Source organism: Orcinus orca, chromosome 13, assembly GCF_937001465.1.
Source record: "Orcinus orca chromosome 13, mOrcOrc1.1, whole genome shotgun sequence".
Taxonomy (NCBI): domain Eukaryota; kingdom Metazoa; phylum Chordata; class Mammalia; order Artiodactyla; family Delphinidae; genus Orcinus; species Orcinus orca.
The window spans coordinates 5,932,783-5,960,137 of record NC_064571.1 but is presented as its reverse complement, the minus strand read 5'-3'; the positions used below and the strand labels follow the sequence as shown (position 1 = coordinate 5,960,137).

General features: G+C 50.7%; 1 protein-coding gene across 6 annotated transcripts in view; it reads left to right on the top strand.

The window, feature by feature from the left end:
- The window catches only part of NPAS2 (neuronal PAS domain protein 2), a 179,475-nt gene extending 152,730 nt beyond the window's left edge, over positions 1–26,745 (top strand). For 5 of the 6 annotated variants that reach the window (XM_049696068.1, XM_012535937.3, XM_033401768.2 and 2 more), the window contains 10 exons: positions 650–734; positions 3,842–3,983; positions 4,506–4,606; positions 7,291–7,380; positions 12,507–12,653; positions 18,180–18,377; positions 20,185–20,360; positions 20,694–20,786; positions 23,266–23,431; positions 25,297–26,745. In XM_049696068.1, the coding sequence (XP_049552025.1) occupies positions 650–734; positions 3,842–3,983; positions 4,506–4,606; positions 7,291–7,380; positions 12,507–12,653; positions 18,180–18,377; positions 20,185–20,360; positions 20,694–20,786; positions 23,266–23,431; positions 25,297–25,464 (1,366 nt within the window). In that variant the 3' untranslated portion in view covers positions 25,465–26,745. The remainder of the gene's footprint in view (positions 1–649; positions 735–3,841; positions 3,984–4,505; positions 4,607–7,290; positions 7,381–12,506; positions 12,654–18,179; positions 18,378–20,184; positions 20,361–20,693; positions 20,787–23,265; positions 23,432–25,296) is intronic. The other variant, XM_033401772.2, reaches the window with a different exon arrangement.
- Positions 26,746–27,355: the final 610 nt, after the last annotated feature.

The following is a 27,355-nucleotide window of genomic DNA, read 5'->3' as shown; positions in this document are numbered from 1 at the left end:
CCTATTGAGTAAACGAGGTCACAAGCATTCTATAGGCCCAAGACCCCTCGCCCAGCCTGCGTCTCCACACACGAGGCAGAAGTCACAGCTGAGTCACTCAGCCATCCCCACGTTGAACTGATTTACCCGCGCTATTCAAAAAGTGGGTCCATAGACTAATCGACAGTCTGGGTCTGGTTAGTTCTAGGTTTGGTCGAAAGAAAGCTTCCGGCAGTTTCATAGTCTGTTATTACTAAAAAAAAAAACTTATGTGTCACTTCCTCCTATGCATAGTCCAAACTGAGTAGGTCTTAAGAAAGTCTTCTAATTATTTGAAGGCTGAGGCTCATTCTGTAGAGGAAAGTAGGTTTCTAAAGGCAATTATGTTTGGGGGTTTCGGGGTGAGGGTAGAGATCAGTAAAGGAGAAGGAAATAAAAACATCCTGGAAAGGGAGATAATTCTGAATGTCCCAGTGGAAGTGATTGCAGTGGAATTAAGGCCCAGAAAGAAACTCCATCCTCAGACGAGTAACAGGGCTAACCTCCTTGCCGGTGGCTGTTCTGGGAGGGGTATCACACCGGGAACCTGGACCTGTCACACTAGCCCTCTTCGCTGGTGTCGTCCTGGAATATACCCCCTCCAGCTGTGGTCTCTTGATTTCCTGAGCAGTTACGCGGAGGTCCGGGTGGAAAGAAGGCAAGAGCTGGCCCTGGAGGACCCACTTCTGGAGACCGTCCACCCTTCGGCACTGAAGGTATTCTGATGCCCAGCAGAGGGTAAAGGCAAAGTGTGGCTAAGTAGAATCTTCCGTGAGTTGTGATCATACAAACGGTCATACTAAACATGGCGGGTCGTATTTATTGAGCTCTTGCTATGTTCCCAGTACTGTTCAATGTAATTTTGGGGTATTTGCCTATTTGCCCCTTGTGAGGTTCCTGTGAGGTGGGCACTGTTACTGTCCTTCTTCAGGTGAGACAGCAGCACACAGAGGATGTAGCTAACGTACCCAAAGCCACCGAGTCTGGGAACTCACAGAGCTGTGCGAGAAACAGCCTCTGGACTCAGAGCAGGGCTGGGCACTTTCCAGCCTTAGAGAATGGCCGTGCAGGCACACCTCAGAGATGCTGTGGGTTCCAGACCACCGCAATAAAGCGAAGGTCGCAATAAAGCGAGTCACACACATTTTTTTTTTCGGTTTCCCAGTGCATATAAAAGATCTGTTCACACTCCACTGTAGCCTATTAAGTGTGCAATGGTATTAGGTTTTTTTAAATTGTACCTACCTTAATTTAAAAATACTTTATTGCTGAAAAAGTACTAAGTATCATCTGACAAGGCAGGGTTGCCACAAACCTTCCATTTGTACAAAATCGTGCTCCCTGCGAAGTGTGATAAAGTGGAACGTGATAAACGAGGTCTGCCTGTAGCACGTCCACTTGGTGTGTGTCGCACGGGTGAAAAGTTGGGGGTTACTCCGTCATCCCATCGAGGCAGGGAATAGTCTGTGTGCCCTGCCCTCCCCTTAGCCTAAGGCTGATACTCTGCCTACAAAAGAGCGTCCCACAAGCACGCTGCCCCTCGCACACCCTCGTGGCTTCACTGGCAGGGTACTTCCCATTTCTGTGTCTGGGGCTCTGAGCTGACAGCCTTGTTGGAGCCAGCTTTGCATCAGGGAGCTCCGAGAGGTGCTGGAGAGGTATTTCTCTTCCCAAAGCCCAGACCTCCTTCCTCGCCCAGCCTGAACCCCCTGGACCCTCTGGCCAGGCTGCCCCCGTCTCTGCTCCTGGCGTGTCAGACACCTGGAAGGGAACTTGGAAGTAGACGAGAGCTCTTTCTCAAAGGTCATTCTTCAAGCAAACACAAATGTTGGGAGAAAAAGAGCGAAAGCAAGAAAGGGAGTGTTGTATTTCATCAAAGCTAAGAAGCCATCAGTTGTAAGGTCTACCATTATTTTATCTCGACTGAGAAAGAGAAGATGCTGCCAATCTGTGCAGTCAGGATTTCTTATCATTAGTCGAAGGACACATCCCAATTTCAGATATGTCAAAACGTGAGAGGGAAAGGGCCTCGTAGAACTGATGAGACAGGGTTCACGTTCCAGCCTGCCCGTGACCTAGAATCCAGTCTCTGGCCGGAAACTGACGCAGCAGCAGTGGTCCAACAAAAGCATCTCTGATCCATTGAGAACTCAGTTGGGAAGAGGGAGAAATCCCCTTTCAAGACCAGACAGCAGTCGCATCTTTGCTGAGCCTCCCCTGCTGGCGGGCTACGTGGTGACGTGTTGTACGGTGATTCATAACCAGCTCACTGATGAGACACCCCTGTCATCGTTCATGGATGTGTTACCCGGCTCTGTCCATTCATGCATCATGTATCACGTCCAGGGGTGGAGTTAAGCTGTTAATAGGCAGGTGTTAGACACACCATACGCCACAGCTGAAGATCGGGCCGAGTGTGTATCGTCCAGTCGGAAATGGATTATTGAGGTTTCCAATCCTTTGGGAATATTAGAGCCCAACGGAACTTCTCATCGACCTGCACTTACGTATAAGCACACAATCTCAGGCTGCCAGGTTAAGAAGCCCCTTTTAAAGGAAAAGCTCCAGGACCGTGCTTTTCAAACTCTCAGCAGTAAGGGACCATTTGGTTTTTTAATTTCAAACCTGTCACTGACGGAGGCTTTTTTAAAATGCAGATTCCCCTGCTTGGATGGGATGTGTGGCTACGTCAAACGGCTACAAAAGCTTCTCAGCTCCTGCTCTCACTTCCTGTACTTACTTCTCTGCTGACCAGGAGCATACAATTCGCCAACGGCCATGGGCCAGGGACCCCACTCTGAGGGGTGTGATCTGGGAGACACTGACCAAGCAACAGGACCTCAAAATGAACATTTAGCACAGCAAACCCAGGCACATCCTGCGCTTCTGTTTTGCACAAAGCCCCGTAGGTCTCGTAGCAATCATTTCAGCCGTACTCGGGCACACGCAGTGTCCACCCTCACTGGAGCCACGACTCAAAATATAGAACAGCCATGTAGCGTCACACACGGAGATTTAAGAACTGAGACCAGGAGACGTCAAGCAGCCCAGGAATCTCATCATCCTTCTGAGACCAGGTAGAAGCCTAGCCCAGGAGAGTAAGCATTACGTTCCTTCTTTAGCTTGAACATCATTATAATCCCTGTTTTCTTAGGCTTGTGACACCTACACCAATGCAGGATGGAAAGATGGTTCCTCAGCGTTGCAAAGTCACAGCTGCTTTCTCACCCTTCTGTGCTCAAGGCAGAGGCATCCGGGGGGCCCAGCATCAGTTGGGATCCAGGGGTCAAGAATTGGAGACCATTGGCCCTTTGCCTGTTCTCCACTCGGGGACCCTGAGGTTGCAGAGGAAGTGCAGTGGGGAGATAGTGTCCAGAAGGGTCCAAAGACGTTCGTTTCATGGGAGTATTAACAATCCAGTACCGCCCCCAACCTTATGTCTAGACCCGGCCTCTCCGCCTGCTTCTGGGAAAGCCAAGATTCTGGGCATGAGGTGACAGTTTTAAGGAAAAAACAAAATGCCGAATCCCTTATGAAAATCTAAACTATCAAACTACAGGGTAAGAAAGTATAATAAACACTGCTTACAGGCTACCAGCCTCTTGAAGATGCTAGATTACATCTTTGTATAAATAGTCCACCCGAATGTGTTTGGAATTATCTCCAAACCGTTATAGTATTTCTCTCCATACCCTTCAAAGTTTCCTAAATATTTAGAGAACAACTGAAGTCACCTAATTCATTGCCGTGATCTCGATGCTGAAATATGGAACTCTGTGTGCGTGCGTGCGTGCATGCGTGCCTGTGTGTGTGTGTGTTTCAGCACAAGGGCTCCAGCCTGGAAGCTCAGCAGCACTTTAATGCGCTCGACGTGGGCACCTCGGGCCTTAACACCAGCCACTCACCATCGGCGTCCTCAAGAAGTTCCCACAAATCCTCGCGCACGGCTGTGTCCGAACCCACCTGTGAGTGTGACACCGCGGAGGGAAGGGGTGGGCGCCTGTTGGGCTGGGGTGGTGGTGGGTATACAGAGAGTCCCATGAGGGACCCCCGAACTTGAGGAGAAGCAGGGCAGTCCGTGGTCTGCAGCAGAAGTTGCCATTCGGTTGTCGTGCCTTCCCTTCTATCCCGCTGGTCTCTTTCCCCCCACCCCTGCCCCGGCTCCACACTCTGGTTCCTCCACTGGCACACGCAGCCGACATAAAGCAGGCGACGTGCAGACCCGGTGAGGTGTGTGATCAGGCAGCTGACTGGACCATGTGGACAGAAAGCTCGTGGATGCTCTGCTGTCATCCACCTGCTCCCAGGGGATGCTGGAGGCGGGCAGAGCCTCCGTGGTTCTCAAAACCACCTCCACTTCTGCTGGGCTTCCTTTATCAGATTCCAACCAGGCCCGTGTTGCGTGCACACCGTGGTCACTGTTCCCCTCTTTTGATAAGGAAGCTGTTAAGCGTGTGCAAGTCTGAAAGGCGATGTGTTTCTTGCAGCTACTCCAGGCAAGCTGAGGGCAGAGGCCGGCACCACGGCTTTGCCAAGATCGGCTCAAGAGCTCCCCGTGCTGGGGCTCAGCCAGGCAGCCACGATGCCGGTACGTGAGTGACCCCAAACTTTTCACCCAGCCTGTGCTATGGCATTGCAGGGGCCTGCAGGGCCACAGGACCGCGTGCTGCATCTTCGCAGAGAACCAGCTGTACTTAGAGATTGCTGGTGGCAAGTGGGGGTGGGAAGTTAAGATGTTTAATTGGCAGCAAATTTGAAACATTTTTATTCCAAAATTAACATGGATGTATATCCATAGAATTCAAAATCCAAAAGAGTTTTAAAGATAAAGTTCAAAACTTCAAATTTGGGGTTACACCCCCAGAGCCTCTGGGGGTACGTGATTAGGACCCTCCTATTTTAGATCCCATTTCACTCCATGCAAATGTCTGAGAAGCTTGATGTCAACAAGAAGGTCCCCCTGCATATATCAGGCAGTGTCCCTCATATATGCCAGGCCTTTCCAGAACATCAGGGAACGTGTGGCCTCCTAGAAAGCACGCTGGCTGGATGCAAGGTCACTGCTGTACCTACCACACTCCCGTTCTCCATCACCATGGAACAAACCACACCAAACTCAGTGGCATAAAGCAACAGTCATGGGGCTTCCCTGGTGGCGCAGTGGTTAAGAATCCACCTGCCAGTGCAGGGGACACGGGTTCGAGCCCTGGTCTGGGAAGATCCCACATGCCGCGGAGCAACTAAGCCCGTGCGCCACAACTACTGAGTGTGCGTTCTAGAGCTCGTGAGCCACAACTACCGAGCCTGCGTGCCGCAACTACTGAAGCCTGTGTGCCTAGAGCCCGTGCTCCGCAACAAGAGAAGCCACCGCAATGAGAAGCCCGCGCACTGCAAAGAAGACTAGTCCCTGCTCGCTGCAACTAGAGAAAGCCCGCGCGCAGCAACAAAGACCCAACGCAGCTAAAAATAAATAAGTTAAAAAACACGAAAAAAAAGAAAGAAAGCAACAGTCATTTTCCACGTTCATGGATTCTGGGTCAGGAATTCAGAAAAGGCACAGTGGGAGTGACTCCTCTTTGCCGCCTGGTGTCGGAAGCCTTCCCGATCAGGGCCGGGAGGTCCGCACCCCTGGTGTGTCTGCATCCCCGGCTGATGGCTGGGCCCAGCTCCGAGCATGCTCTATTGACTTGCATGGACCTCTCCATGCCATCCTCCCGGCATGCTCCTGGGTTCCAAGAGGAAATATCTGGAGAGGGACTTCCACTAGAGCCAGGTGGAACTGCGTGGCTTTCTGTGACCTTGCCTTAAAAGTCCCACAAGGGCTTCCCTGGTGGCGCAGTGGTTGAGAGTCCGCCTGCCGATGCAGGGGACACGGGTTCGTGCCCCGGTCCGGGAAGATCCCACATGCCGCGGAGCGGCTGGGCCCGTGAGCCATGGCCGCTGAGCCTGCGCGCCCGGAGCCTGTGCTCCGCAACGGGAGAGGCCACAACAGTGAGAGGCCCGCGTACTGCAGAAGTCCCACAATGTCACCTCTACCATCCCTCTCGGGCAAAGCAGTCCCAAGCTCACCCACAGAGGGACACAGACCTCGCTCTCAATGGGAAGGGTGCCCCCAGATTTTAGGGGCCACATCCACGTAGTGGCCAAGTACCTCCCACTCATCCCTCGCTGACCTTTTTCAAGATGGGAGTGAAGTGTCCCCTTCCTTCTTGCTGTCACCATGGAAATTATGCCCACCCTGCTGAAAAGCTTGGGCAACGTGTTTCATTTTCAAGCAGAACATGACAAAGACCGCCTTCTTTGTCCCCAGCCACCTTTTGATGAGCTTGTGAGCTATGATGGCCGCTCTTCTGATGTTGGCTGTCCATGCAACCCTCTCTGCCTCTGTTGGTGACAGTTCTGTCCCAGCTGTGCAAGGGAACAAAGCTGGGAGAACCAGAGCCAGTCCCTGGGATTCTCACTCAAAACAGGTCTCCTGCTGCCCCTGCTTCTGATCTTGTTCTGGGGACAGCTTTCCGGCTTTTTGTAGTCCCCAGGGCCTGGGGCAGCTTTGGGATAACCTCAGAAGAAGCTTTTTACTTTTCTTTTTAAAGCTCTCAAGAGCCTCGTGAAGCTGACGGTTGCATTTCTTGTGTCCACACGTTGTCCCACCCCACCCCTGCTCCTCTGCCCACCTGAGCGATCAGGGCACAGAGGCTGGGACTCCGCTGACCTTGCAGGACTCTCTCCACCAGATTGCAGGCAGAGTCTGGCGAAACTGCAGCCACATTCGCTGCCTGGGCGGGTCAGCGGGTAGAGACGTGCAGGGGCCTGTCCATCTGCATTAGTGTTGAGCAGGAGGGCCAAGGTGTTGTCTTTCTGCTGGACAACACCGCTAAGAAAGTATTGATCTGGGAAAAGAGCGACCAAATCCGCCAAGAACGGAGCCTAGAACAGGAGGCTAGGCAGGGTGGGGTGGAGATGCCCAGCTCCGGCCGGTGGCAGCGGCTCTGCAGAGCACACCGTGATGGAAGGCATCGGGCCCAAGTGCCCCCATTACCCCCCACCCCTCACCAACCGCGTGTCACCGCTGACTCTGTGCCCTGCAAGGGCAGCAACCTGTGACCCCACCTTTCCCAGGGAACATATGCCTTCCAGAAGTAAGCCGTCCACTCTAGGGCAGAAGGGCCTCCCTGAGGCCAGAGAACCCAGCTGGCTGAGGGACGGCACCCGGCCCTTTCTGTAGCGGCCCAGAAGCTGCATTTGACAGCAAGGCCCCTCTCCTTTCCCCAGGCTCCCCTGCCCGCCCCGGCGTCCTGTGACGTCACACAGCAGCTCCTGCCTCAGGCCATCTTGCAAAGCCCACCTGCCCCCGTGACACAGGTGAGTCTGGGACTCAGGGCAGGGGAAACTCGGGGCAGCACTTCCCCGAGACGGGATGCTGGGGTCCTCTGGAGGGTGTGGGTGCGGGTGCCCTGGTGCTGACCTACAGGCTCCACACCAAGGCCCCCCGGACGGGACTGTTTCTCCCCACGTGCAGGTGGGGCGTGTGGAGCTGTGGACGCTGCCCCTCCCCCGGCTTCATCTCCATCCGTCCTCCTGCTGATCTTCTCTGGCGTCTGTTTCTCAATCCTTTTAGCGATCTTTCTTCATCTCTCCGCCACTTTTCCGTGTTCCTCTCATTTTTCACGACTCCTAATCGGTCACGATATTTTAGAAAAGGTCTGAAGGAAGCCAAATGTTACAGGAAGACTTTGCAAGGGTTTAAAAGCTCTGAGTCCAGTATTATAAATACCACATTTTTAAAATAAAGGATCAGGGCTTGGCTGAGTGATTCCTCCTATGTTGCAACAACATTCAGCGAGTTACTGTTTGGGTGAGTCAGGAAGTGAGTGTGAAGGACGCAAAGATGCTTGTGGCGCAGCCCTCGCTCTTGGACTTGGAGTTCAAGGGCAAGATGGGCATATAAACAGAGAAACCGGGCTTCCCTGGTGGCGCAGTGGTTGAGAGTCCGCCTGCCGATGCAGGGGACACGGGTTCGTGCCCCGGTCCGGGAAGATCCCACATGCCGCGGAGCGGCTGGGCCCGTGAGCCATGGCCGCTGAGCCTGCTCGTCCGGAGCCTGTGCTCCGCAATGGCAGAGGCCATGACAGTGAGAGGCCCGCGTACCGCAAAAAAAAAGAAAAAAAAAAAAACGGAAACCGCCACGGCAGGGCATGTGTTTTTATAGAACCAGTAAGAAAATACTCTGTCTACGGAAGTCCAAGGGCAGTTGAGCTGACGGGTCAGACCTCTGATTTCCATTCCTTTATGAGATATTGAGCTCTGCCCCCTTTCTGGCCACAAGGGGGTCCCAGGGGGGCAGTTCACCAAGATATGTCCCTGGCCACACACTTGCCAAAGTGTGGACGTCTGTCTTGGTGCCAGTCCGTCACCACTGGTGAAAACTCTTTCAGAACATACATCCTTCCCACGAACAGTGGCCTCACATGTTTTCCTGGAATAAGAAAGACACGTGCTGCTAGCATGTGCTCCTTGCCAGAGTTAGGCTCAAGTAAGGATATAAAACCTACCCAGCCAGAGTTGACTAATGCAAATGATCTATATTCATCCTCATTAGGAAAAAAGAGAAAAAGAAGAATCTTTTTTCTCTTCAAATTTCCAAGGCACATTTGGTGTGAAATGAGTAACTTCTTCAGTCCAAAGGCCCATGAAGTGAGAACCCCTTCATCTTGTGGGCCTTGCATTGTAAGAAGTCATGGTGTGATAAAGGCCCCTTTGGAATTCTAGTTTTTCATATATTGATCTTCATTTTAATTAACAGTAACAGTTCTTAGTCTCTTAGGCAGGTTATACTTAATAATAACCATATTTTTTTATTGGAGTACAGTTGCTTTACAATGTTGTGTTAGTCTGTGCTATACAGCAAAGTGAATCAGCTATACGTATACATATATCCCCTCTTTTTTTGGATTTCCTTCCCATTTAAGTCACCACAGAGCATTGAGTAGAGCTCCCTGTGCCATACAGTAGGTTCTCATTAGTTATCTATTTTATACTTAGTACCAATATATGTGTATATTTGTCAATATATATGTGTGTGTATATATATATATATATACACACACACACACACACACATATATATATGTGTATATATCTCAATCCCCATCTCCCAATTCATCCCACACCCCCCTTCCCCCTTGGTAACCATACGTTTGTGCTCTATGTCTGTGTCTGTATTCCTGCTTTGCAAGTAAGATCATCTATACCAATTTTTAGATTCCACATATATGCGTTAGTATATGATGTTTGTTTTTCTCTTTCTGACTTACTTCACTCTGTATGACAGTCTCTAGGTCCATCCACCTCACTACAAATAACTCAATTTCGTTTCTTTTTATGGCTGAGTAATATTCCATTGTATATACGTACCACACCTTCTTTATCCATTCCTCTGTTGATGGACATTAAGGTTGCTTCCACGTCCTGGCTATTGTATATAGTGCTGCAATGACCAGTAACCGTATTCCTTAAGACGTTCTTGTGTGATGCTGGCCTTTCAAATCAGATAGTTCTCATACCTACTCACGTGAAATAACGAGATTCTACAATTTTCTCTCTTTCCCCTCACTGATGTTATCACTGTGGTACCCTATCGAGGGAAAGGGGAAAAAAAAAATCCAAAATCTGGGAAACAGTCATCTGGCTAAGTGATGATTTTGCTTCATAGTGTGTTGCTAATGTGTCTCTAAGTTAGGGGAGATCTCTTTATCAATAAGGCCACAATCAAGAATATAACAAGAGACTCATGCTTGGGTGTCCTGGAACGCCTTGGGAAAATAAGAATAAATAAATAGAGTAACTAACACTCCAGCTCGGTCTGCCACCTTGCCGACCACCGGCCCCCTCACTGTTTCCCTTGGGAGCCATCTACCCCTGGATGTGGATGTCGTAGCCTGAACTGTCTCCAGACTTTGTAGAACCCAGCACAGATGCTTTTGTCTTTTGTTATTTTAATTGAATACCTGATACAGCTTTTCTTTCTCAGTCGAATTCTCTTTCAGAATCCCAGCTGGTGGTTTTTTTTTTTTTTTGCGGTACGCGGGCCTCTCACTGTCGTGGCCTCTCCCGTTGTGGAGCACAGGCTCCGGACGCGCAGGCTCAGCGGCCATGGCTCACGGGCCCAGCCACTCCGCGGCTTGTGGGATCTTCCCAGACCAGGGCACGAACCCGTGTCCCCTGCATCGGCAGGTGGACTCCCAACCACTGCGCCACCAGGGAAGCCCCCAGCTGGTGCTTTGATGAGTGAGATTCTGACTGAGACTTCTGTGATACAGTCTGGTGTAGGTATTTTTAAGCCCGTGTTTAGCAGCAGGATTTTTCAGTGAAGCCTGAGGTCAAAGCCGCTCTGATTGGGGTGGAATTGGGGGGTGGGGAGCTGTCATTGGCAAAGTCTCTTGGCCTCTCCCACCTCCTGAGACTCTGGGTTCACACTGCGGCCGCCCCCGACCTTGCTGTGGACCTGGAGCCACTCACAACCTCTCTGCGTGGCGTGGGCGTGTTGCAAGGAGGTACAGGGTCCTGCTTTGCTGGCCTGGCAAGGGTAGGTCTCCACAAGTGGTGGCACTTGCCACTATTATTCTTCCTGGTTCTTTTTCTTATTATTCTGCTGCTCTAAAACCATCCTCTGGTTTATCCTGCCTGTATTCTAACCTCTCCCAGGCTCCCTGCGTTTCCATGGATGGGAGGGCAAAGGGCAAAAGAAGAGAGACAATCTCTGGAGGTGTTTGCAAAAGACAACGGGCAAGAAACAGACTCAGGAGGTTGTCGGAGACAGAGATTGAGGGAATGCAGATTAAGTCACTGTAAAAAAAAAAAAAAAAGGGGGGGTGGTGGTGGGGGACAAACTAAAGAACAGAAGCGTCAGCCTGGCAAACTCACTTTCCTCAGTAAGCAGGAGTCACCGACAGCCCCAGATTGCCCAGAGCAGGGCGGGCAGCCCAGGGAGCGTCAGCTTCACCTCCCATCTCATGACCTCCCCCCTCCACATTTCCTGCAAGGAAAGAACCTTGTGTCAAGGCAGACAGGGGACACAGGGCAGAGATCACCTGGGAAATCTTCCTAAAGCCAGCCTCCATCCCAGGAAGGAGGCAGGAGGAAGGGGACGCTTGGGCTCTTGCACACAGCAGACGTCAGTGCTCGTGCACAGTCACCTCCACCAGCGGTACCCCCCGGGGTGCACAGAAGGCGATTGTACTGTTTGTCTCCTTAGCTCTTTTTCACACAGATTTCCAAGAAGTGCAGGGACAGCCTGCAAGTGAGCCTGGGGAAGTGAGGGAGGGCGATGAGGCTTCCATGGCCCCAGGAGGGTTTAGAGTACCATCAAATCCAAGCTTGGGCATTCCCTGGCCGTCCAGTGGTTGGGGCTCCATGCTTCCACTGCAGTGGGGCACAGGTTCAACCCCTGGTCAGGGAACTAGGATCCCGCATGCTGCATGGTGCGGCCAAAAAAAAAAAAAAAAAATCCAAGCTTGTTTGTGAATTGTTCCAGAAGAGCCCTGCTCTCCAGCATCAGTTTTAGGATAATGATAGGATCCAAAATTGCATGTGAAGCTGTCACATGCAAATCGTCATGCCCTAGATGAGAGATAAAAGGGAAGGGGGCTCTCTGATGCCTTGCTTTTCTTTTTTTTGAGATATAGTTGCTGAACAATATTGTATAAGTTACAGGTGTACAACACAGTGATTCACAATTTTTAAAGGTTACACTCTATAGTTATTATAAAATATTGGCTCTATTGCCTTTGCTGTACAATATATCGTTGTAGCTTATTTTATTTTATACTATGATAGCTTATACCACTTAATCCCCTACTCCTGTCTTGCCCCTCCCCTTTTCCCTCTCGCCACTGGTAACCACTAGTTTGTTCCCTATATCTGAGTCTGTTGCCTTTTTGCTGTAATCACTAGTTCGTTTTATTTTTTAGATTGCACATATAAATGACCTCATACAGTATTTGTCTTTCTCTAACTGACTCTAATACTGACTGACTTAGCATAATGCCCTCCACGTCCATCCATGATGTTGCACATTCTCGTGCCCTGCTTTTGACATTCCTCTCCAAAACCATGTGTCCGTCTAACCGAATTTAGAATATGAGTTTGTAAGCACTGCACTGCTTACAAAATCATGTCCCGATTCTGTGGCCCTCCCAGACTCCAGTGCAATAAATGAGACCTACAGGTTCCCTAAGAAAAGTTCACGGGGGGTTGGGGGTGGGGTGGGCAGGGGGCCCTGGGCCACCCAGCCCTCAGCCAGAACCCCTGCTCCCCAGTGAGCTCCTCAGGTGGGTCGCTCATTGCAGCAGTGGGTCAGAGATGCTGCAAAGGGTGGGTAAAGGGCCAGAAGTGAAAGTGTGCAGGGCCGCTCAGATGAGCAGCAACATCTGTCTGCAAGGCTGAAATAACTCTTTCATCGGGTTCTGTGTTTTGACCCCGCCTTCAAGTTTTCAGCACAGCTCAGCATGTTCCAGACCATCAAAGACCAGCTGGAGCAGAGGACGAGGATCCTGCAAGCCAACATCCGGTGGCAGCAGGAAGAGCTCCACAAGATCCAGGAGCAGCTCTGCCTGGTCCAGGACTCCAGCGTCCAGGTGATGCCCCTTCCTGGGCCGGTGGTGCGCTGAGCTCTGTCCTCCCCCCCCCCCCCCGCTCTGTGATGTGTCCTCATCCACCCTTGCAGGGGCAGGCAGGACTTCCTCCAAAGTTCTCTGTGCTGCCTTACTGAGCTCTGCCTCCTAAACAAATTGAAACCTCCACCAATGAAGTGCGAGGAATGAATCCCACCTCCTCCATCCCCAGCTCCAGGCCAAACCTGAAATTCACATGACATCCTCTTCACTCACTCCTCACTCTGTTGGGCACATGTTTCCTGCATCACATGCACTTTCTTTCACGTGTTTGGTGGTTGGTCGCCCTGCCCTGACTCTGGCCTCCCTCCTATGGGGTTTCAAACTCCCAGCACATGTGTAACTACTTTCTGAACACCAGCGCAGGCTGCTGACAGAGAGATGGAAGCAGGTCTGCTCTTCCCTCTCATCCAAAGCATGAATGCAGGGAGATATGGGAAATGATCTGTGCTGTGCACCCTGCACCCTGCGGGGAGCGGCAAAGGAGGTGGGAGCTGGAGGTCAGTACCCTGGCACCCCCGGGCCACCCCACTGCAGCATAGCGATTGGGGCATCATTCTGCATGCTCTGAGAGCGGCTGCTTTTAACCGTGACCCCACCCCACCCCCAGATGTCACATCTTTGAAGCCTTTCGAGAGATTCTTTCTGGAGGAAAAACTTTATATATTGGATCTCTTTCAAGGATAAATTATTTTCACTTAAATTAGTCCAGGACTGTTTTTCTTCCCAAGTGCATGCCCTTGGTTGTAAATGTCGCCAACCTTGGAGTCTGCCCTGAGAGAGGTAAGCATTGGCAGCCACTTGGGGAGACAGAAGGAAGAAGAAGACACCCCTGGGGGAAACAGCTGGAGCACTGGCCCTGCTGCCCCCTGCCCCAGCATCCACACGGCCCTGCGTGTGGACACAATAACACCCCAACGGGCACAGCCCTGAGCGGAGATGAACGCAGGATAGTGCAGAGGTGTTAGGCAGCCTGGAGACGCCTACAGCCGGCCATCCTGCCTCCCTGGGCCCCCATAGGCGCTCCCGGCTGGCTCTCCAGAAGCTCAGGGACCCCAAGCAGCCTTCTCTGTCCAGCGGGGCCCCTCCCCCCACCCAAGGCAGGGGAGCCCAGTCAGGTGCGCCTGCGCAGAGCCCTGGGCACCAAGCCCCGCCCACAGCCCTGCTCCCGGCCCACAGCCCCTCACCCCACCCACCTCCTCAGCGACACCCCCAAACTGCCTAGGGACAAGACTGCAGCATTTAGGTGAAAACGCATGGAGTCATCAAGGTGTCAGTCCCTTGTTACTTATTTGTTCCCAGCAGTCTTATTTTCTCACTGATCCAGGGTCCGATGGCTGGAACTCCCAACTCCAATTACTTGAATGGAATTTTTACACTAACAGGGAGGGGGCCTTGCGTTAGAAGCTGCTGAAAGCAAGGTAGGCGGATAAACAGCCGCCTCACAGCCCGAACTTTTCTATTTTCAACTTTAAAGCTGAACTCTTAAATAACCAGGACACAAAGCTATCTCTTTCACTCCTTGACATGAAGGGTTATTGCTTTTCTTTGTCCTGATAGTGCATTTTGTTGACCCCCCCAACGTCTAGCACCTGAGCTTTGTAAGGGATGACGTGGAAACCAAGCCTCCTGCGTTTACCTCTCCTGGTTTCTTCCCTGTGACCTTATCTTTGCAGTGGAATTTTCCAGTGAACTTGGAAATCCACAGATAGTCAAACCAGAGAACGATTCCTCAAGGACTCTTTCTTCATGTATTTTTGCAAGTCTAAGGATTTAAAGAAATACGTTCTGAAATGTTCAGCCAGAATGTGACGTTTAAAAAAAAAAATACGTGAGTCAAGCATAAAGGATAAGCAAGTAAAAATTACTCCACTCCTCCCCCCCGAGAAAAGTGGGGGGATAGATTAAGAGCAAAACGTTGATAATTGCTGAAGTCTAGTGATGATACGTGGGACTTCATTATACAATATCTATCTTCTGTACTTCTGAAATGTTTTGTAATAATAAGTATTTGTAAAGCTAAGCATATAAGAACAATGACAAACCATATGTGAGCGTAGGATTGGTTTGTTCTGGAAAATGAGAAGTATGTTTTTCCTCTAATGACTTTTTCCACTTGAATTAGGGAACTGTTTCTCTCGTGCTTTCTCTAAAACTGACCCCAGAGCCTAGTTAAGAAGTCATCTTCTTAAGCTATAAATTCTCCTTTATTGTCGCTAAAGCAGAGGCAGGTATGTGTACCCAGTAGCAATCCCCCTCGCCCCTCCCCCCCGCCCAAGTCCTTTATCCCAAGTTCAGCGGACTTTCCTACCTAGTCCATTGGCTCGGAGCTTTCATTGAGACTATACTATGTGTGCCTGAGATGCTTGCTAAGTATGATTTTTTTTCCAAAAAAGATTGGGTTATGAGGGAGAGGTTCTCAGGGTGTTGTGTTTGCACCTAGATGGGGTCATGAAGGGCGCTACATAGATTGCTGTTCTGTTGAAAAGTTGTCACCCCTTGCGTCCGTGGGAGGCCGCTTCTTAATTTATTTTTGAGAGAGCATTCGCGCCCTCTACTGGCGGTTGAAAGAAATACCGAGAAAGACACCTGTGACAATGGTGTCTTTGGTTCTTTAATCCATCCTTCCACCTTTCCTTCCATCCCTCTATTCATTCACCATCCATCCATCCACACACCCATACACCCACACACACCCCCACCCCTCCATCCTTCCATCCATCCACCCACCCATCTGGCAGACACCCAGTATGTACCAGGCCCTTGATTAGGTGCTGTGGGGATACAGAGACACTCAGGACAGGGTTTCTGCCCTCAGAGAGCATACATCAGTGGGACAGAGTAGCAGACCAAGCAATCTCTGCCATAACGCAAGCATAAACAGTTTCCCTTTGAGCAAAAGCTTAATCTGTTTGTTGATTCATTTATTTGTTCTGTTCATTCCTCAGATCGTTTTTATATGCCCAGAGAGGCAAAGGAGCTCCTTTTCTATTTTAGTGTTATTGTTATTAGCTAACGTTTATTGAGCACTTAGTGCTATGCCTCAGCATAAGTCCCATTTAATCTTTATGAGGTATGTGCTGTTAATGTCACTGTTTTATTAGTGAGGAAACCAACAGTGACTTTGAAAAGTTTTGAAAAGGGCCCAAGGTCATACCACTAGTACATAGCGGGGTTGGAATTTGAACTAAAGTCTGTCTGATTTAAGCTAGATTATACTGCCTGTCATGCATAAAGGTTGCATTTATTTGAACTCTAATTAGACGGTAAATTGTATCCCACCAGAAAAATGCATGTTATTTAGTTTGAATATTGGGTTTTTGCTGAAGTGTAAATTACCCTGTGTGCTCTAAACAAGCCAGGTCGCTGAGATTGCGTAAAGCACTAATCCTAAAGGTTTGGGTGTTGAATCTGAGAGGCTGAAGACCCAGAACATTCTTCTTCACTTCTAAAGTGACAAAGAGCCCTCATTCAAAAGTGCAGGCTTTTCTGGTAGGGGTGGGGTATGAAGGAAAGTAGGGAGACCTGGTGGTGTGGCAGGAAGGGCACTAGATGGGAACCTCGCTCGGGTCTCTGGGAGATGACTTGACACCCCCTACGGAGCGGATGCTTGAACTAACTGTCTGCCTGGCGTGATTTCACATCTGTTGTTCCAAAACCCCTCTGTCACTCAGGAAATGTCGGCATGTCAGTTCCATACTGGGTATGAGGTTATGCTACACAGAGTACAGGAATCGGGGTTGAAGGAGAGAGCCTTAGCCGTCAAAGCTAAGGGCCTAAAATGGAGTGCAACACTGCTTGTCAAGAATCTGATACAGACAAAGTGAGAGAGTGGCACGGACATACATACACCACCAAACGTGAAGTAGATAGCTAGTGGGAAGCAGCCGCATAGCACAGGGAGATCAGCTCGGGGCTTTGTGACCACCTAGAAGGGTGGGATAGGGAGGGTGGGAGGGAGACGCAAAAGGGAAGGGATATGGGGATATATGTATATGTATAGCTGATTCACTTTGTTATACAGCAGAAACTAGCACACCTTGGTAAAGCAATTACACTCCAATAAAGATGAAAAAAAAAAAGAATCTGATACAGATAATACCAGTTTTTAATGCCCAAGAGGAGCTTTTGTTAAAAGAGCTACAGGTCTTAGGTTTAAATTATTATTGAAATTACTGAAGTTGTTTTTCTTAAGCCTTTAGCGTCAATTCACAGATTATATTTTATTTCCAAATCTACTGATTTGGCTGAAAATAGCAATGCTTTTACTTGTGTTTGTTCACGTTCAATCAGTTTATAAATTTAACAAATGGTAAATAGTCAACATTCTCTACCAAAGCCATTAACTTACAAATTTAATATATCTGAACCTTTCAAACATTTCATGTACCTAACAAGGCAGACTTATAAACCTAAGAAGTAAAATCTTTCTGGGCACTTAAGGAATTCTTTTAAATTTAATACGCCAAACTTATAAACGAGGTGTATCAAGGTTCTCAGAACCACTTAAACACTCTTTATAAACTTCATCAAATTCTCTTAAACCTTTCCCATTAAAACAACCAGGCTGATATATTGCAGCCTATTGAATGTCTGAGACATCTTAGGTAACAAATAGAGATTAGCATGGTGATTGTAAAACGTGTTCTTTTTTTTTTTTTTGCGGTACACAGGCCTCTCACTGCTGTGGCCTCTCCCGCTGCGGAGCACAGGCTCCGGACGCGCAGGCTCAGCGGCCATGGCTCACGGGCCCAGCCGCTCTGCGGCATGTGGGATCTTCCCGGACCGGGGCACGAACCCGCGTCCCCTGCATCGGCAGGCGGACTCTCAACCACTGCGCCACCAGGGAAGCCCCAAAACCTATTCTTAAACATCATTTTAAAGTACATGGACTTGATGTTATGTCACCCTTTGGATTTATTTGCTTTCCTGGGAATGCAGAGGCAACTAATTAACCAGAGTAGATCTGCCCTCTCAGCTGGAAGCTGGGGTGGAAGATGCTAATCGCAGGATGGGTACAGACCATGGTCACGGTCAGAGGTTCAAGACCAGGCACAGGTCCTACTGCCGGGACGATGCGCCCCACACCACTGGTCAGCCAACCCTCCTCTGCCACTGTGATTGCATCATTCCCTCCATTCACAAGATGTTTTTCCTTCTAATAAGAAATGGATAAGCCAACCCAGACTAAACAAGCATATCAAATGACATATCTGGGTCTCAGCATCTTTCACACTGTTAGAACCCCAGTCGCTCAACCGGAACCTTCTTGAGGGCAGGGTCAGCATCCGTCTGACCCACTTCCCCTCTCCGGGCCGTGCACTCTTCTGGTGGCATCCCAGGCACTCAGTCCAGTGGGTGAACCTCCCCAGGCAGGTCAGAGGGAGTGAGAAAGCTGCCATCTTGCCAGGGACAGGCCATACAAGAAAGGTGCAGGCCTGTGAAGGCACTGTGATCCCAGCCTAAAAAGCGCTTTGCTTCTGCTTCCAGATGTTTCTGCAGCAGCCAGACGTATCCCTGAGCTTCAGCAGTGCCCAGCGGCCCGGGGCTCAGCAGCAGCTCCAGCAGAGATCGGGCCCAGGCCCCCAGCCCCAGCTCGTGGCCAGCCCTCAGCTTCTGGGGCAGGTGGCCTCTGCCCAGGTCACAAGCCAGCACCTGCTCAGAGACTCGAGTGTGATATCAACCCAGGTAAACATGCTTGTCTCCAGACTCAGTCCTTGCCACCAGCAGACCAGGAACCTACCTCCCCTGTGACCGGAGCTGGTGATGATGGTGGGGTTTTTCTGTTCTTTATTTTGTCACTTTGAAGCCCCAAGTTCCATTGGTTTCCTTCTCTGTTTTATCAGTATATTAACATACCTTAAAGGTATCATGCAGGGAATTCCCTGGCAGTCCAGTGGTTAGTACTCCACGCTTTCGCACTTTCACTGCCGAGGGTGCAGGTTCGATCCCTGGTCGGGGAACTAAGATCGCGCAAACCTTGCGGTGCAGGGGGAATAAATAAATAAAAGGAACAACTTTATTAGAAAAAAAAAAAAAAGAAGAGGTGTCATGCAGCTGAAACTTTCAGCTCTGATCCTGAGCTGGGCTGGAGGTGGATATGGCCATCCCAGACATGCATGCCGAAAGCCACACGTCCCCACATGCATGTCCTTGGTGCCCATCACTGACTGCTGGTTTTAGCCATTACCAGTGTGAGAGCACAGTTATCCACTTCTGTTCGTCATCCCTTTCCCCAGGGCCACCAAGCTTCTCCCGGTCCCCCAGATTCCCTGTTGATCCCCATCCTCACAGCCATTACCACTTACTACAAGCCACCAGTGACCTTGCAGTCTGACAGGGTCACCCATCAGTCAATGGAACTGAATCCAATGGAATCGAGAAGTTCTGAGCCCTCGTTTCCCGATGGGCACAGCTTGGAAGGCGGGATACAGCCTCTCCTGAAGCCTCTTATGTTCACATGGATTCAGTGACATCTTCTGGGCTCCCAGGGGAACAAAGATAAATGAGAGCTGTCCTTGACCCCAGGGAGTTTCTAGTCTAGCAGGAGTTCTGGGACATAAACATCGATGTACAATAAAATATGGAGAAGTCTATGTATAGGAGAGTGTCTCCATCTTCACCCAGATTTAAGGGTTTTACTTTAAAATGCAGCCTTTGGGTTCTAAAGGTTAACAGGAAAATTAATGGATGAGACTAGCCAAGAACATTCTGGAGAAGAAAAAAACTGAGGTAGGATTTACACCATGTTCAAAGATTCTGTAAACGCTCTGAGAATATGGTGGTACCATCATATTAATGGTGTCAGTGAAACAGAGTGGAAAACCCAAAAAGCAAAAGCACATGCAGGCTCATTCCCTCATTCATTTACAATTTCACCCAACAAATGCGTGCCAGGCACTAAGTCCTGAGCACTGAGGGGCGGCAGTGAACGAAAGAGAAAAGGAAAAAAATCTCTGATCCAAGTGGGGAGAGAGAAACAAACAAGTGCCAATTAACAGTGTGACAGTTGGTGATGTGAGACGGCTGGGGAGGGCGGGCGAGGGGCTGGAGGTTCACTGAGAAGGTAATATGCGAGCGAAGAACTGAGCCCGTGAGAGAAGGAGGCATACTGGTACCAAGAAGAAGAGCATTCCATGTAGAGGAGGTGCAAAGGCCCTGGGGCAGGGGTGGGCCTGGCGATTTAGAGAGTCAGCAAGGAGATCCATGAGTCGGGAGTGGAATCTATGAAGCAGAAAGTAGTTCCTAGTTCCATTCAATGCACGTTGGTTGCTTGTCTGCCGCAAGCCCGGCACTGTCCTTGCCCCAAAGGATTTAAAGAATCCTTGAGATGCTTACAATCCAACGGGAAAGACAAGTTCATAACAGCTCAGTCAATAGTCATTGGGTCCTAAGCGAGTGCAAAGGCCAAAGTGGGTGAAAGACAGAGGTTCTGGGGAGGTGATACCCGAGTTGACTTGAAGGTTTACCTTTCTCACCGCAATGGCTGCTCCAGGGTCCAAAGCCATTGAGAAGCCCGCAGATGATGCAGGGGAACAGCCTGACGCCCCAGTTCAGCAGCACCTCTGCTGTGCTCCCGCCGGCTCTGAGCCTGACCACGCCTGCTTCCGCCTCCCAGGAGGCCAGCCAGGGCCAGCCCAGCCCGGACTTCAGCCACGATCGGCAGCTCAGGTGCGGACCCTGTCCTTGTTGGAAAGATGACTGAGACGTAGTTTTATACCGTTCGTTTCTGGTCTTCTTTCTGCCGGAGATGGAGGCAAAGTTCAGACCATTAGTCTCTGCAGCTGATCTCAGCTCAGGAAGCGGCAGGACAGGGCGAGGGTCTTGATGGCCAGAGGAAGTGACCTGCTGCCTCAAGGACCCTCTGAGGACGGAGCAGGCCCCGTGGGGATCCGGGTCAGCCAGAAAGGGCGCAGGCAGGCTGGGCAGGTGCTGGGTCAGCCGGTGGGCCTGCAGCGTGGGCACTGATCGAAGCCGCCCGTTTATCTCTTCCTCTGCTCGAAGGCTGCTGCTGAGTCAGCCCATCCAGCCCATGATGCCCGGGCCCTGCGACGCGAGGCGGCCCTCAGAGGTCGGCAGGCCTGGACGGCAAGTCAGGTAGGTGGCCCGGGGGCGGGGGGAGGAGGAGCCACACCGAGCGGTCTCAGGCTGCCGGGGTTTCACCTGCCTGGACCAGCTGCACCCCTTGTGAGTCTGGCACCACAGGCAGGGTCCAGGTGTGCCAACACCCTTCGAAAGGACTCTTCTCAGCTCTTCTTTCTCCATTCCCCGTGGCGGGAGAGAAAACTGTGTCGGCGTCCCATGCCGAGAACAGGACCCAAAGGAAACTATTAGTTATACGTCAAGTGTGTCACCACCTTCCGATCTTCGCAGGTCTAAGTGGTAACATCCCAGGTAAATGGAGCCTTCCCCGCCTTCCCAAGGGCACACCCAGCTCGCCTGCTCTGTGGTTCCGGTGCCGTGCCGGGGGCTGGAACCCCCTGCAGATGTGGGACTCTCCTGCCCTCCCAGACATGCATGCTTCTCTCTCTCTCTCTCTTCTCCCCCGGGCTCTTTGCTTGCAACCCTCGGGACCCGAAGAAGCAGCTTTGCTTTGCCGTTGAATTATTAGGGACAGAGGTTACTGAAGACAGAGGGAATACTTGAAAAGCTACTGGAAAATAGTTTCTAGCCCTTGGAGATGAAGCAGACACCATTGTCGTATACAACACTGGTTTAATTTGTGTCAGAAGTTCACGGGGACAGTGCTAGCTGATGAGGCCTGCCGCGCCCCCATGCGGGGGCCTTGCAGCCATCCCCTGGGGCCGTCCCCTCCGCTTCCTTCCTCCTGTGTCCTCCTTAAGCCAGTAATAATAGTAACATCGGGTGGTTACTGCGTATTCTGAGGGTTGGGGCCTGTACCTACATCCGTGAAACCCCTATGATGGTAGAGGCGGGCAGGGGCTGGGCACTGCGGGGAAACCACCTTCAGATTCTCTGATGATACTCTCAATCAGGCAGGGGGTGCGGGGAATGTTGGGTTTGGTTTCTGACCTCTCCAAGTGATCCAAATAAGTGGAAACAAAAACGTCGCTGTCCAGAGATGCTTAAAATGCAGTGAACTAGGCAAAACTGGATATTCTTTCCTCTGGGAACTCTAGAGGAAAGCTGCCATTTTCGGTCAACCCAATTATTTATACCGTCCCCACCTTCTCTTCCAGACATGACCTAACACTCCATCTTCTAGGGCGGGTCAGGGTCTGCCTGCCACACACAGAGGCCCCTTCAGGGGAATTTTGGAATCCCCAATGCCTGTTACTAAATGACCCATACAGCGATATAACATTTCTAAAAATATAATGCTAAATGGACTTCTCTGTAGTGTCTTTAAATATCTGTTCTTGGTCTGGGCCCCTCCAGAGCTTTCCCAAACAGCCTTCCCCTTGTTATTGGACCGTTTTCATTAACTACTCTTTCTTTAAAAATATATATATATATATTCTCCATAACATGAAATTTCCCATTTTATCTATTTCTGAGTGTAAGTTCAGTGGCATTAGTACATGCACGTTGTTGTGCAACCATCTTAAGATGTTGTGCATCTTAAGAACTTTTTCATCATCTCAAACTGAAGCTCTGTCCCCATTAAACCCTAATTCCCGATTCGCTCTTCCCCCAGCACCTGGCACCCGCCTTTCTGCCTTCTGTCTCTATGAATTTGTCTCCTCTAGGTACCTCATCTAAGTGGAATCGTACAGTATTCGTATTTTGTGATGGGCTTATTTCACTCAGCATAACGTCCTCAAGGCTCACCCATGTCGTAGCATGTGACAGAATTTCCTTCCTTTCTAAGGCTGAGTAATAGTCCACTGTCTGTATAGACCACGTTTTGTTTATCCGTCATCCATCGACAGACACTTGGGTTGCTTCCACTTTTTGGTTATTGTAAAAAATGCTGCTGTGATCATGCATGTACACATATCTGTTTTAGTCCCTACTTTCACTTTTGGGGGGCATACACCCAGAAGTGGAATTGCTGGATCAGATAGTAATGCTAAGTTTAACTTGTTGAGGAAACTTCGTACTGTTTTGCACAGCAGCTGTACCATTTTACACTCCCACCAACAGTGCACAAGGGTTCCAGTTTCTCCACATCCTTGCCAACACTGTTACGTTCTGGTTTTTCTCATAATAGCATTGTAATGGGTGTGAAGTGGTGTCTCATTGTGGTTTTGATTTCCATTTCCCTAATGACGAATGGTATTGAACATCTCTTCACGTGCTTATTGGCCATTTGTAGCTTTTCTTTACGGCGATGTCTGTTCCAGCCCTTTGCCCATTTTTTAATCAGGTTGTTTGCATTTGTTGTGATGGCTGAGTTGTAGGAATTGTATTTATAGCCTGGATGTCAGTCTCTTGTTAGATATATGATTTGCAAAGGATTTTCCAGCAGCCTTTTCCCTGCATGGATAGGGTGACGCACACAGGTCTTTGTGATGAAGTGCAGTCTGTCTCTTTTTCCTCTTGTTGCCCATGTTCTAGGTGTCATGTCAATAGCTTTTTTTTTTAAAGGTCTTTCTTACGTGTCACCAAACAGGTATCCACAGAGCCAGGCCGCGTGTCCAAACCCAGACGTGCACACCACCACCAGCAGCGCCTCGACCCCTGTCCTGTTGATGGGGCTCCACCCCCACTTCCCCACCTCCCAGCCGTCGCCCCTGAAGCCTGCGCAGACCCAGCAGCAGCCTCCGTGCTTCCTGCAGGTGGGGCCGGGCTGCACCTGGGCGGGGGAGACAGGGCCGAGCCCCCAGCCCAGGCCTGACAGGCCCTCCCTCCCGGGCCTTCCGTAGGGCTCTGGTCCTCAGTATCAAAATAAGCCCCAGACAGATTCATAGTTGAATCTTCATAGTTTCTAAAGTTTATAATGCTCAAAGTTGGTAAAGTCTATATACAGTGTGAGGAATTCAGAAGCAGCTCTTATGCCTCATGTGGTTATGTGCTAAAAAGGTCCTTTTTTTTAAAGTAATTTAATATTATGGTGTCTGGAGTTTTTAGAGCAAAAATCAGACACTGATTGCTATGTGTGTTGGACTTGTTAGTGTGTTTATATTGCAGTCTCATACAAATATAAAACTAAATCATGTTTAAAGATTCATCAAACTTCCTTTAAATGAATGAGATGGCGTTGCATGGAATTGGGGCTGTCCAGGAAGATGGGGGGCATGTTTCCTTGTGGTCACTTCTTACTTCCAGCAAGTACCACGTGCACTGGAAGGAAGGAGGGGAGAGCAAGTGGCTGGGGGCTCAGATGGGACAGAAGTGTCTGCTGGGGCTCTGGCCTTCCCTCCCGCACCTGCCCGGGTGCCCCTTCCTGCCCCAGCCCGACCCTGTCATGTGGGGCCTCCAGCCCCTAACCGCACCCCACCCCCGGCTTGGGCCCCTTCAAAGCCAGAGGGGGCTGAGCAAGGTGACTGCGGTGCAGAGTCTTCCTTGAGGTCTAGAATGTAATTGAATTCCAGAGCTGCTCAACTGTGGTATAGTGTTCAAATCTCCCTGACTCCAGGCCTAGTGGGAGTCAACTCAAGACGTCAGCTTTGCCTGTCCCGTCAGCCCGCAGGACCCCCGAGGGATCTGGGCTGGGAAATGATGGGCTGTGAGAAGGCAGGGAGCGTCTGGCGGCGAGTTAGAGGCCGCCCATATATTCCTTCATCCGGAGTGACAGACGTGTTGGCAGGGCTCAGGGTACAAAGGGCGCTCAGGGGCCTTGAGCACAGGGAGACAGGGGACATCGCAGAGGGCACCCAGGCCTGGGTCTGTGTGGGTGGAGCGCTGTGGCTAGGTGGCCTGGCGGTCCAGTGGTTGCGACTCCGCGCTGCCACCGCCTGGGGCACAGGTTCAGTCCCTGCTCGGGGAACTAAGATCCCCGCATGACATGCTGCCGGCTTGGCCAAAAAAAGGGGGGGTGGTGCGGGGAGAGGCCCTGGTGGAGAAGGGACGGGGATGGCTGAGTGGGGGCGAAGGGGACAGTGTTGCAGCAGGTGAGGCAGCCTGAGCCAGGGTGGGGGAGCAGCCATGCCTGGGTGGCGTGGGAAGCAGGGCAGACCGGATTGCCTGGCGGAGGAGATTTCATGGATGGGGACCGTGGGAGGTGAGATGGAGGGATCCAGAGCTAACGTTTGACCAGTTGAAGGTTCTGAGCTGTAAATTAGGATGCTTCCTGGTGGATGCCGGCCGGTGATAGTACTTGGAAGTAGTTCCGGAATCAGGGGCCACCGGTGAAAAGTAGGCAGACGGCACGCAGGCGCGGATGCTGCCCCATCCATTATGTGTGTGTGGTCTCAGGTTCCGACATCCCAAAGCCCACAGGCGACGTGCAGCATGTGCTCAGGAAACCGTGCCCCGGCCGCCTAGGCCCGGCCGCTGGGCCAGGAGGTACCCCTAGCGCTGGCAGAGAGCTGGGCTTTAGAATTCGCACCCTTCTGGCAGAGCCTCGGCTTCCTCTCTCCCGGCCTGGCGCTCCCCCAGGCCCCGGCCGGGAGGAGGGTCTTTATTCTGACCACATCACCGCCCCAGCCGTTCAGGGGAGGAGTCCCTGAAGCGCAGAAAGAGCCATTTCCTTTCTTTCCAGGTGCAGGCACCAACCTCTTTGCACAGTGACCAGCAGGACTCGCTCCGCCTCTCCACCTACTCGCAGCAGCCAGGGACCCTGGGCTACCCTCCTCCCGCACCCTCGCGCCCTCCCCGAAGGCTCAGCAGCCTGTCTGAGTCCTCAGGCCTCCAGCAGCTACCCCGGTAGTGCCCTGGCGCCTCAGTTGGGTCTCATCAGCTTTAACCAATGGACGGTCGAGGGGGGGATGGCCAGGGAGTTGGGGAGAAGAGTTTAAAGGACACCCCGGCTTTCGTGCGCACCGCGTCCGTTTCAGAGCTCCTGAATGGTGACAACGTCTGAGCACAGCGGCCGGCCCGTGGAAGTGGGCAGGGACACTGGCCGTGTTTCCCTGTCCCTGCACTTTACGGCCACAGTCTACAGCCATACCTGGAAGGGACCGCGGTCCCCACGGGAGTGCATCACTTAGTTCACCTTAGTGGCGGCTCATCTCGCTGCATCCTGCCCCCGCCCCTGGAGCGCGCCGGTCACTCCCACCGCTGCCGCCCGTGCGCACGTGCTCATTGGCCTGCGCTCTCTTGACTCTCTTTCCTCTGCGTTGGAGAAGCACCGGGTCAGGGATTTGTTGAAGAGAGAGAATAAAGAGATGATTTTTTTCGTTATTTCTAGATGATTGCTTCTGTTTTAATTTGCACAGCTGCACAAGGAGATAACTTAGGCACCTTCCTTTCTTAAAAATACTGTCTCCTCTCATGACTTCATTTGGAGACCCCAGTAACAAAAACAGCCCACCAATCAGATGGCAAAGCTGGTGGTCAGTCACCAGGCTGCAACGCCACACCCTCCGGCCTGACCCTAATGGAATAAGGCTTTTCACCCCACACCGTTCCGGTGGGGTTTGGTTTGGATTGGTTTGGTTTGGGGTGTTTTTTTGCCCCCGAATATAACACTGGACTGTTTCCTGTTTACTTCGGCGATTACAACCACGAAGGCGGACTCAAAGCAAAGCACAATCCCGTAGCTGACGTTCTGGAATTCTCGTTGAGGACTTGAGGACTGGGAAGGTTTTACCAGCCAGACGGGTCCGTGGAGCGGCAGGTCCCCAGGAAGCCCCATCACGTGCTGGCCCTTGGAATGAGAATGCTGCATCTTTCTACATATCTTTCCTGATAAGACCGAGGAGTGGATTTTCCTTTTCAAAATGCACTTTGCTTTTTTTGTATGTTTTGTTATGTTGAGATGTTTCTAAAGAAAAGATTTTATGTAATTATAAGATGATGTGTAGTGAATTGTACAGCTGTTGTAATAAGGACCTATTTCTATATAAAATAAAATTGTATGGATTATGTGTAAATTATTTTGTATCTGAGACACCAGTTCCTTTCCCAAATATAAGAGGATAAAAGTTTTCTTGTGTATTTCTGTGAGTGGACATTTTGTAATAAATTAACAAATTTGTATGATTTCCTTTGGAGGCAGTTTCTGTCCCTTTTTCTAGATGCACGCATACATCTTTTCATCAATAAACTTTTTTTTTTTTAATTTCAAGATGTTTTTAAGGATAATCAAAGATACGGAAAAGGCGGGAGCCAGCAACAAGTAAGCCGGGTGATGACCTTAGGATCTTTGACTTCAACATGCGCTTCAGCCTGTCGGGACCCTGATCTTCATTTGAGAGATTGTGCCAGAAGGAAACAACAGTTCACTGTAGAAATGACAGCAAAACAAAGTGACAAAACCAGAAAAAGCTCCTGGAAACATCTCCACCTTAGAGACACAGGTAATCCACGGAGGTGGCCAAGCTGTCATCCACCAAAGCAGGCATAGCCCATAGTTAAACTCACCTGGGCTGGAGTTGCATGGGCTCTGCCTGCTAGCACTTGCGCAGGGTTTGTGTGTCTGTGTGCCCACGTCATGTGGACGGGGGAGGTACAGCAATAGCAGACAATTCCCCCCTTCCCCGTGAGGCTTCAGCACGCTGGAGTGAGGGTGCCTGGCACACCGTGATTGAGAATCACTGACATGGCCATGCTCAGCAGAGCCCTTTCTACAAGCATTGGCCCAAGAGAACTGAGTTCCT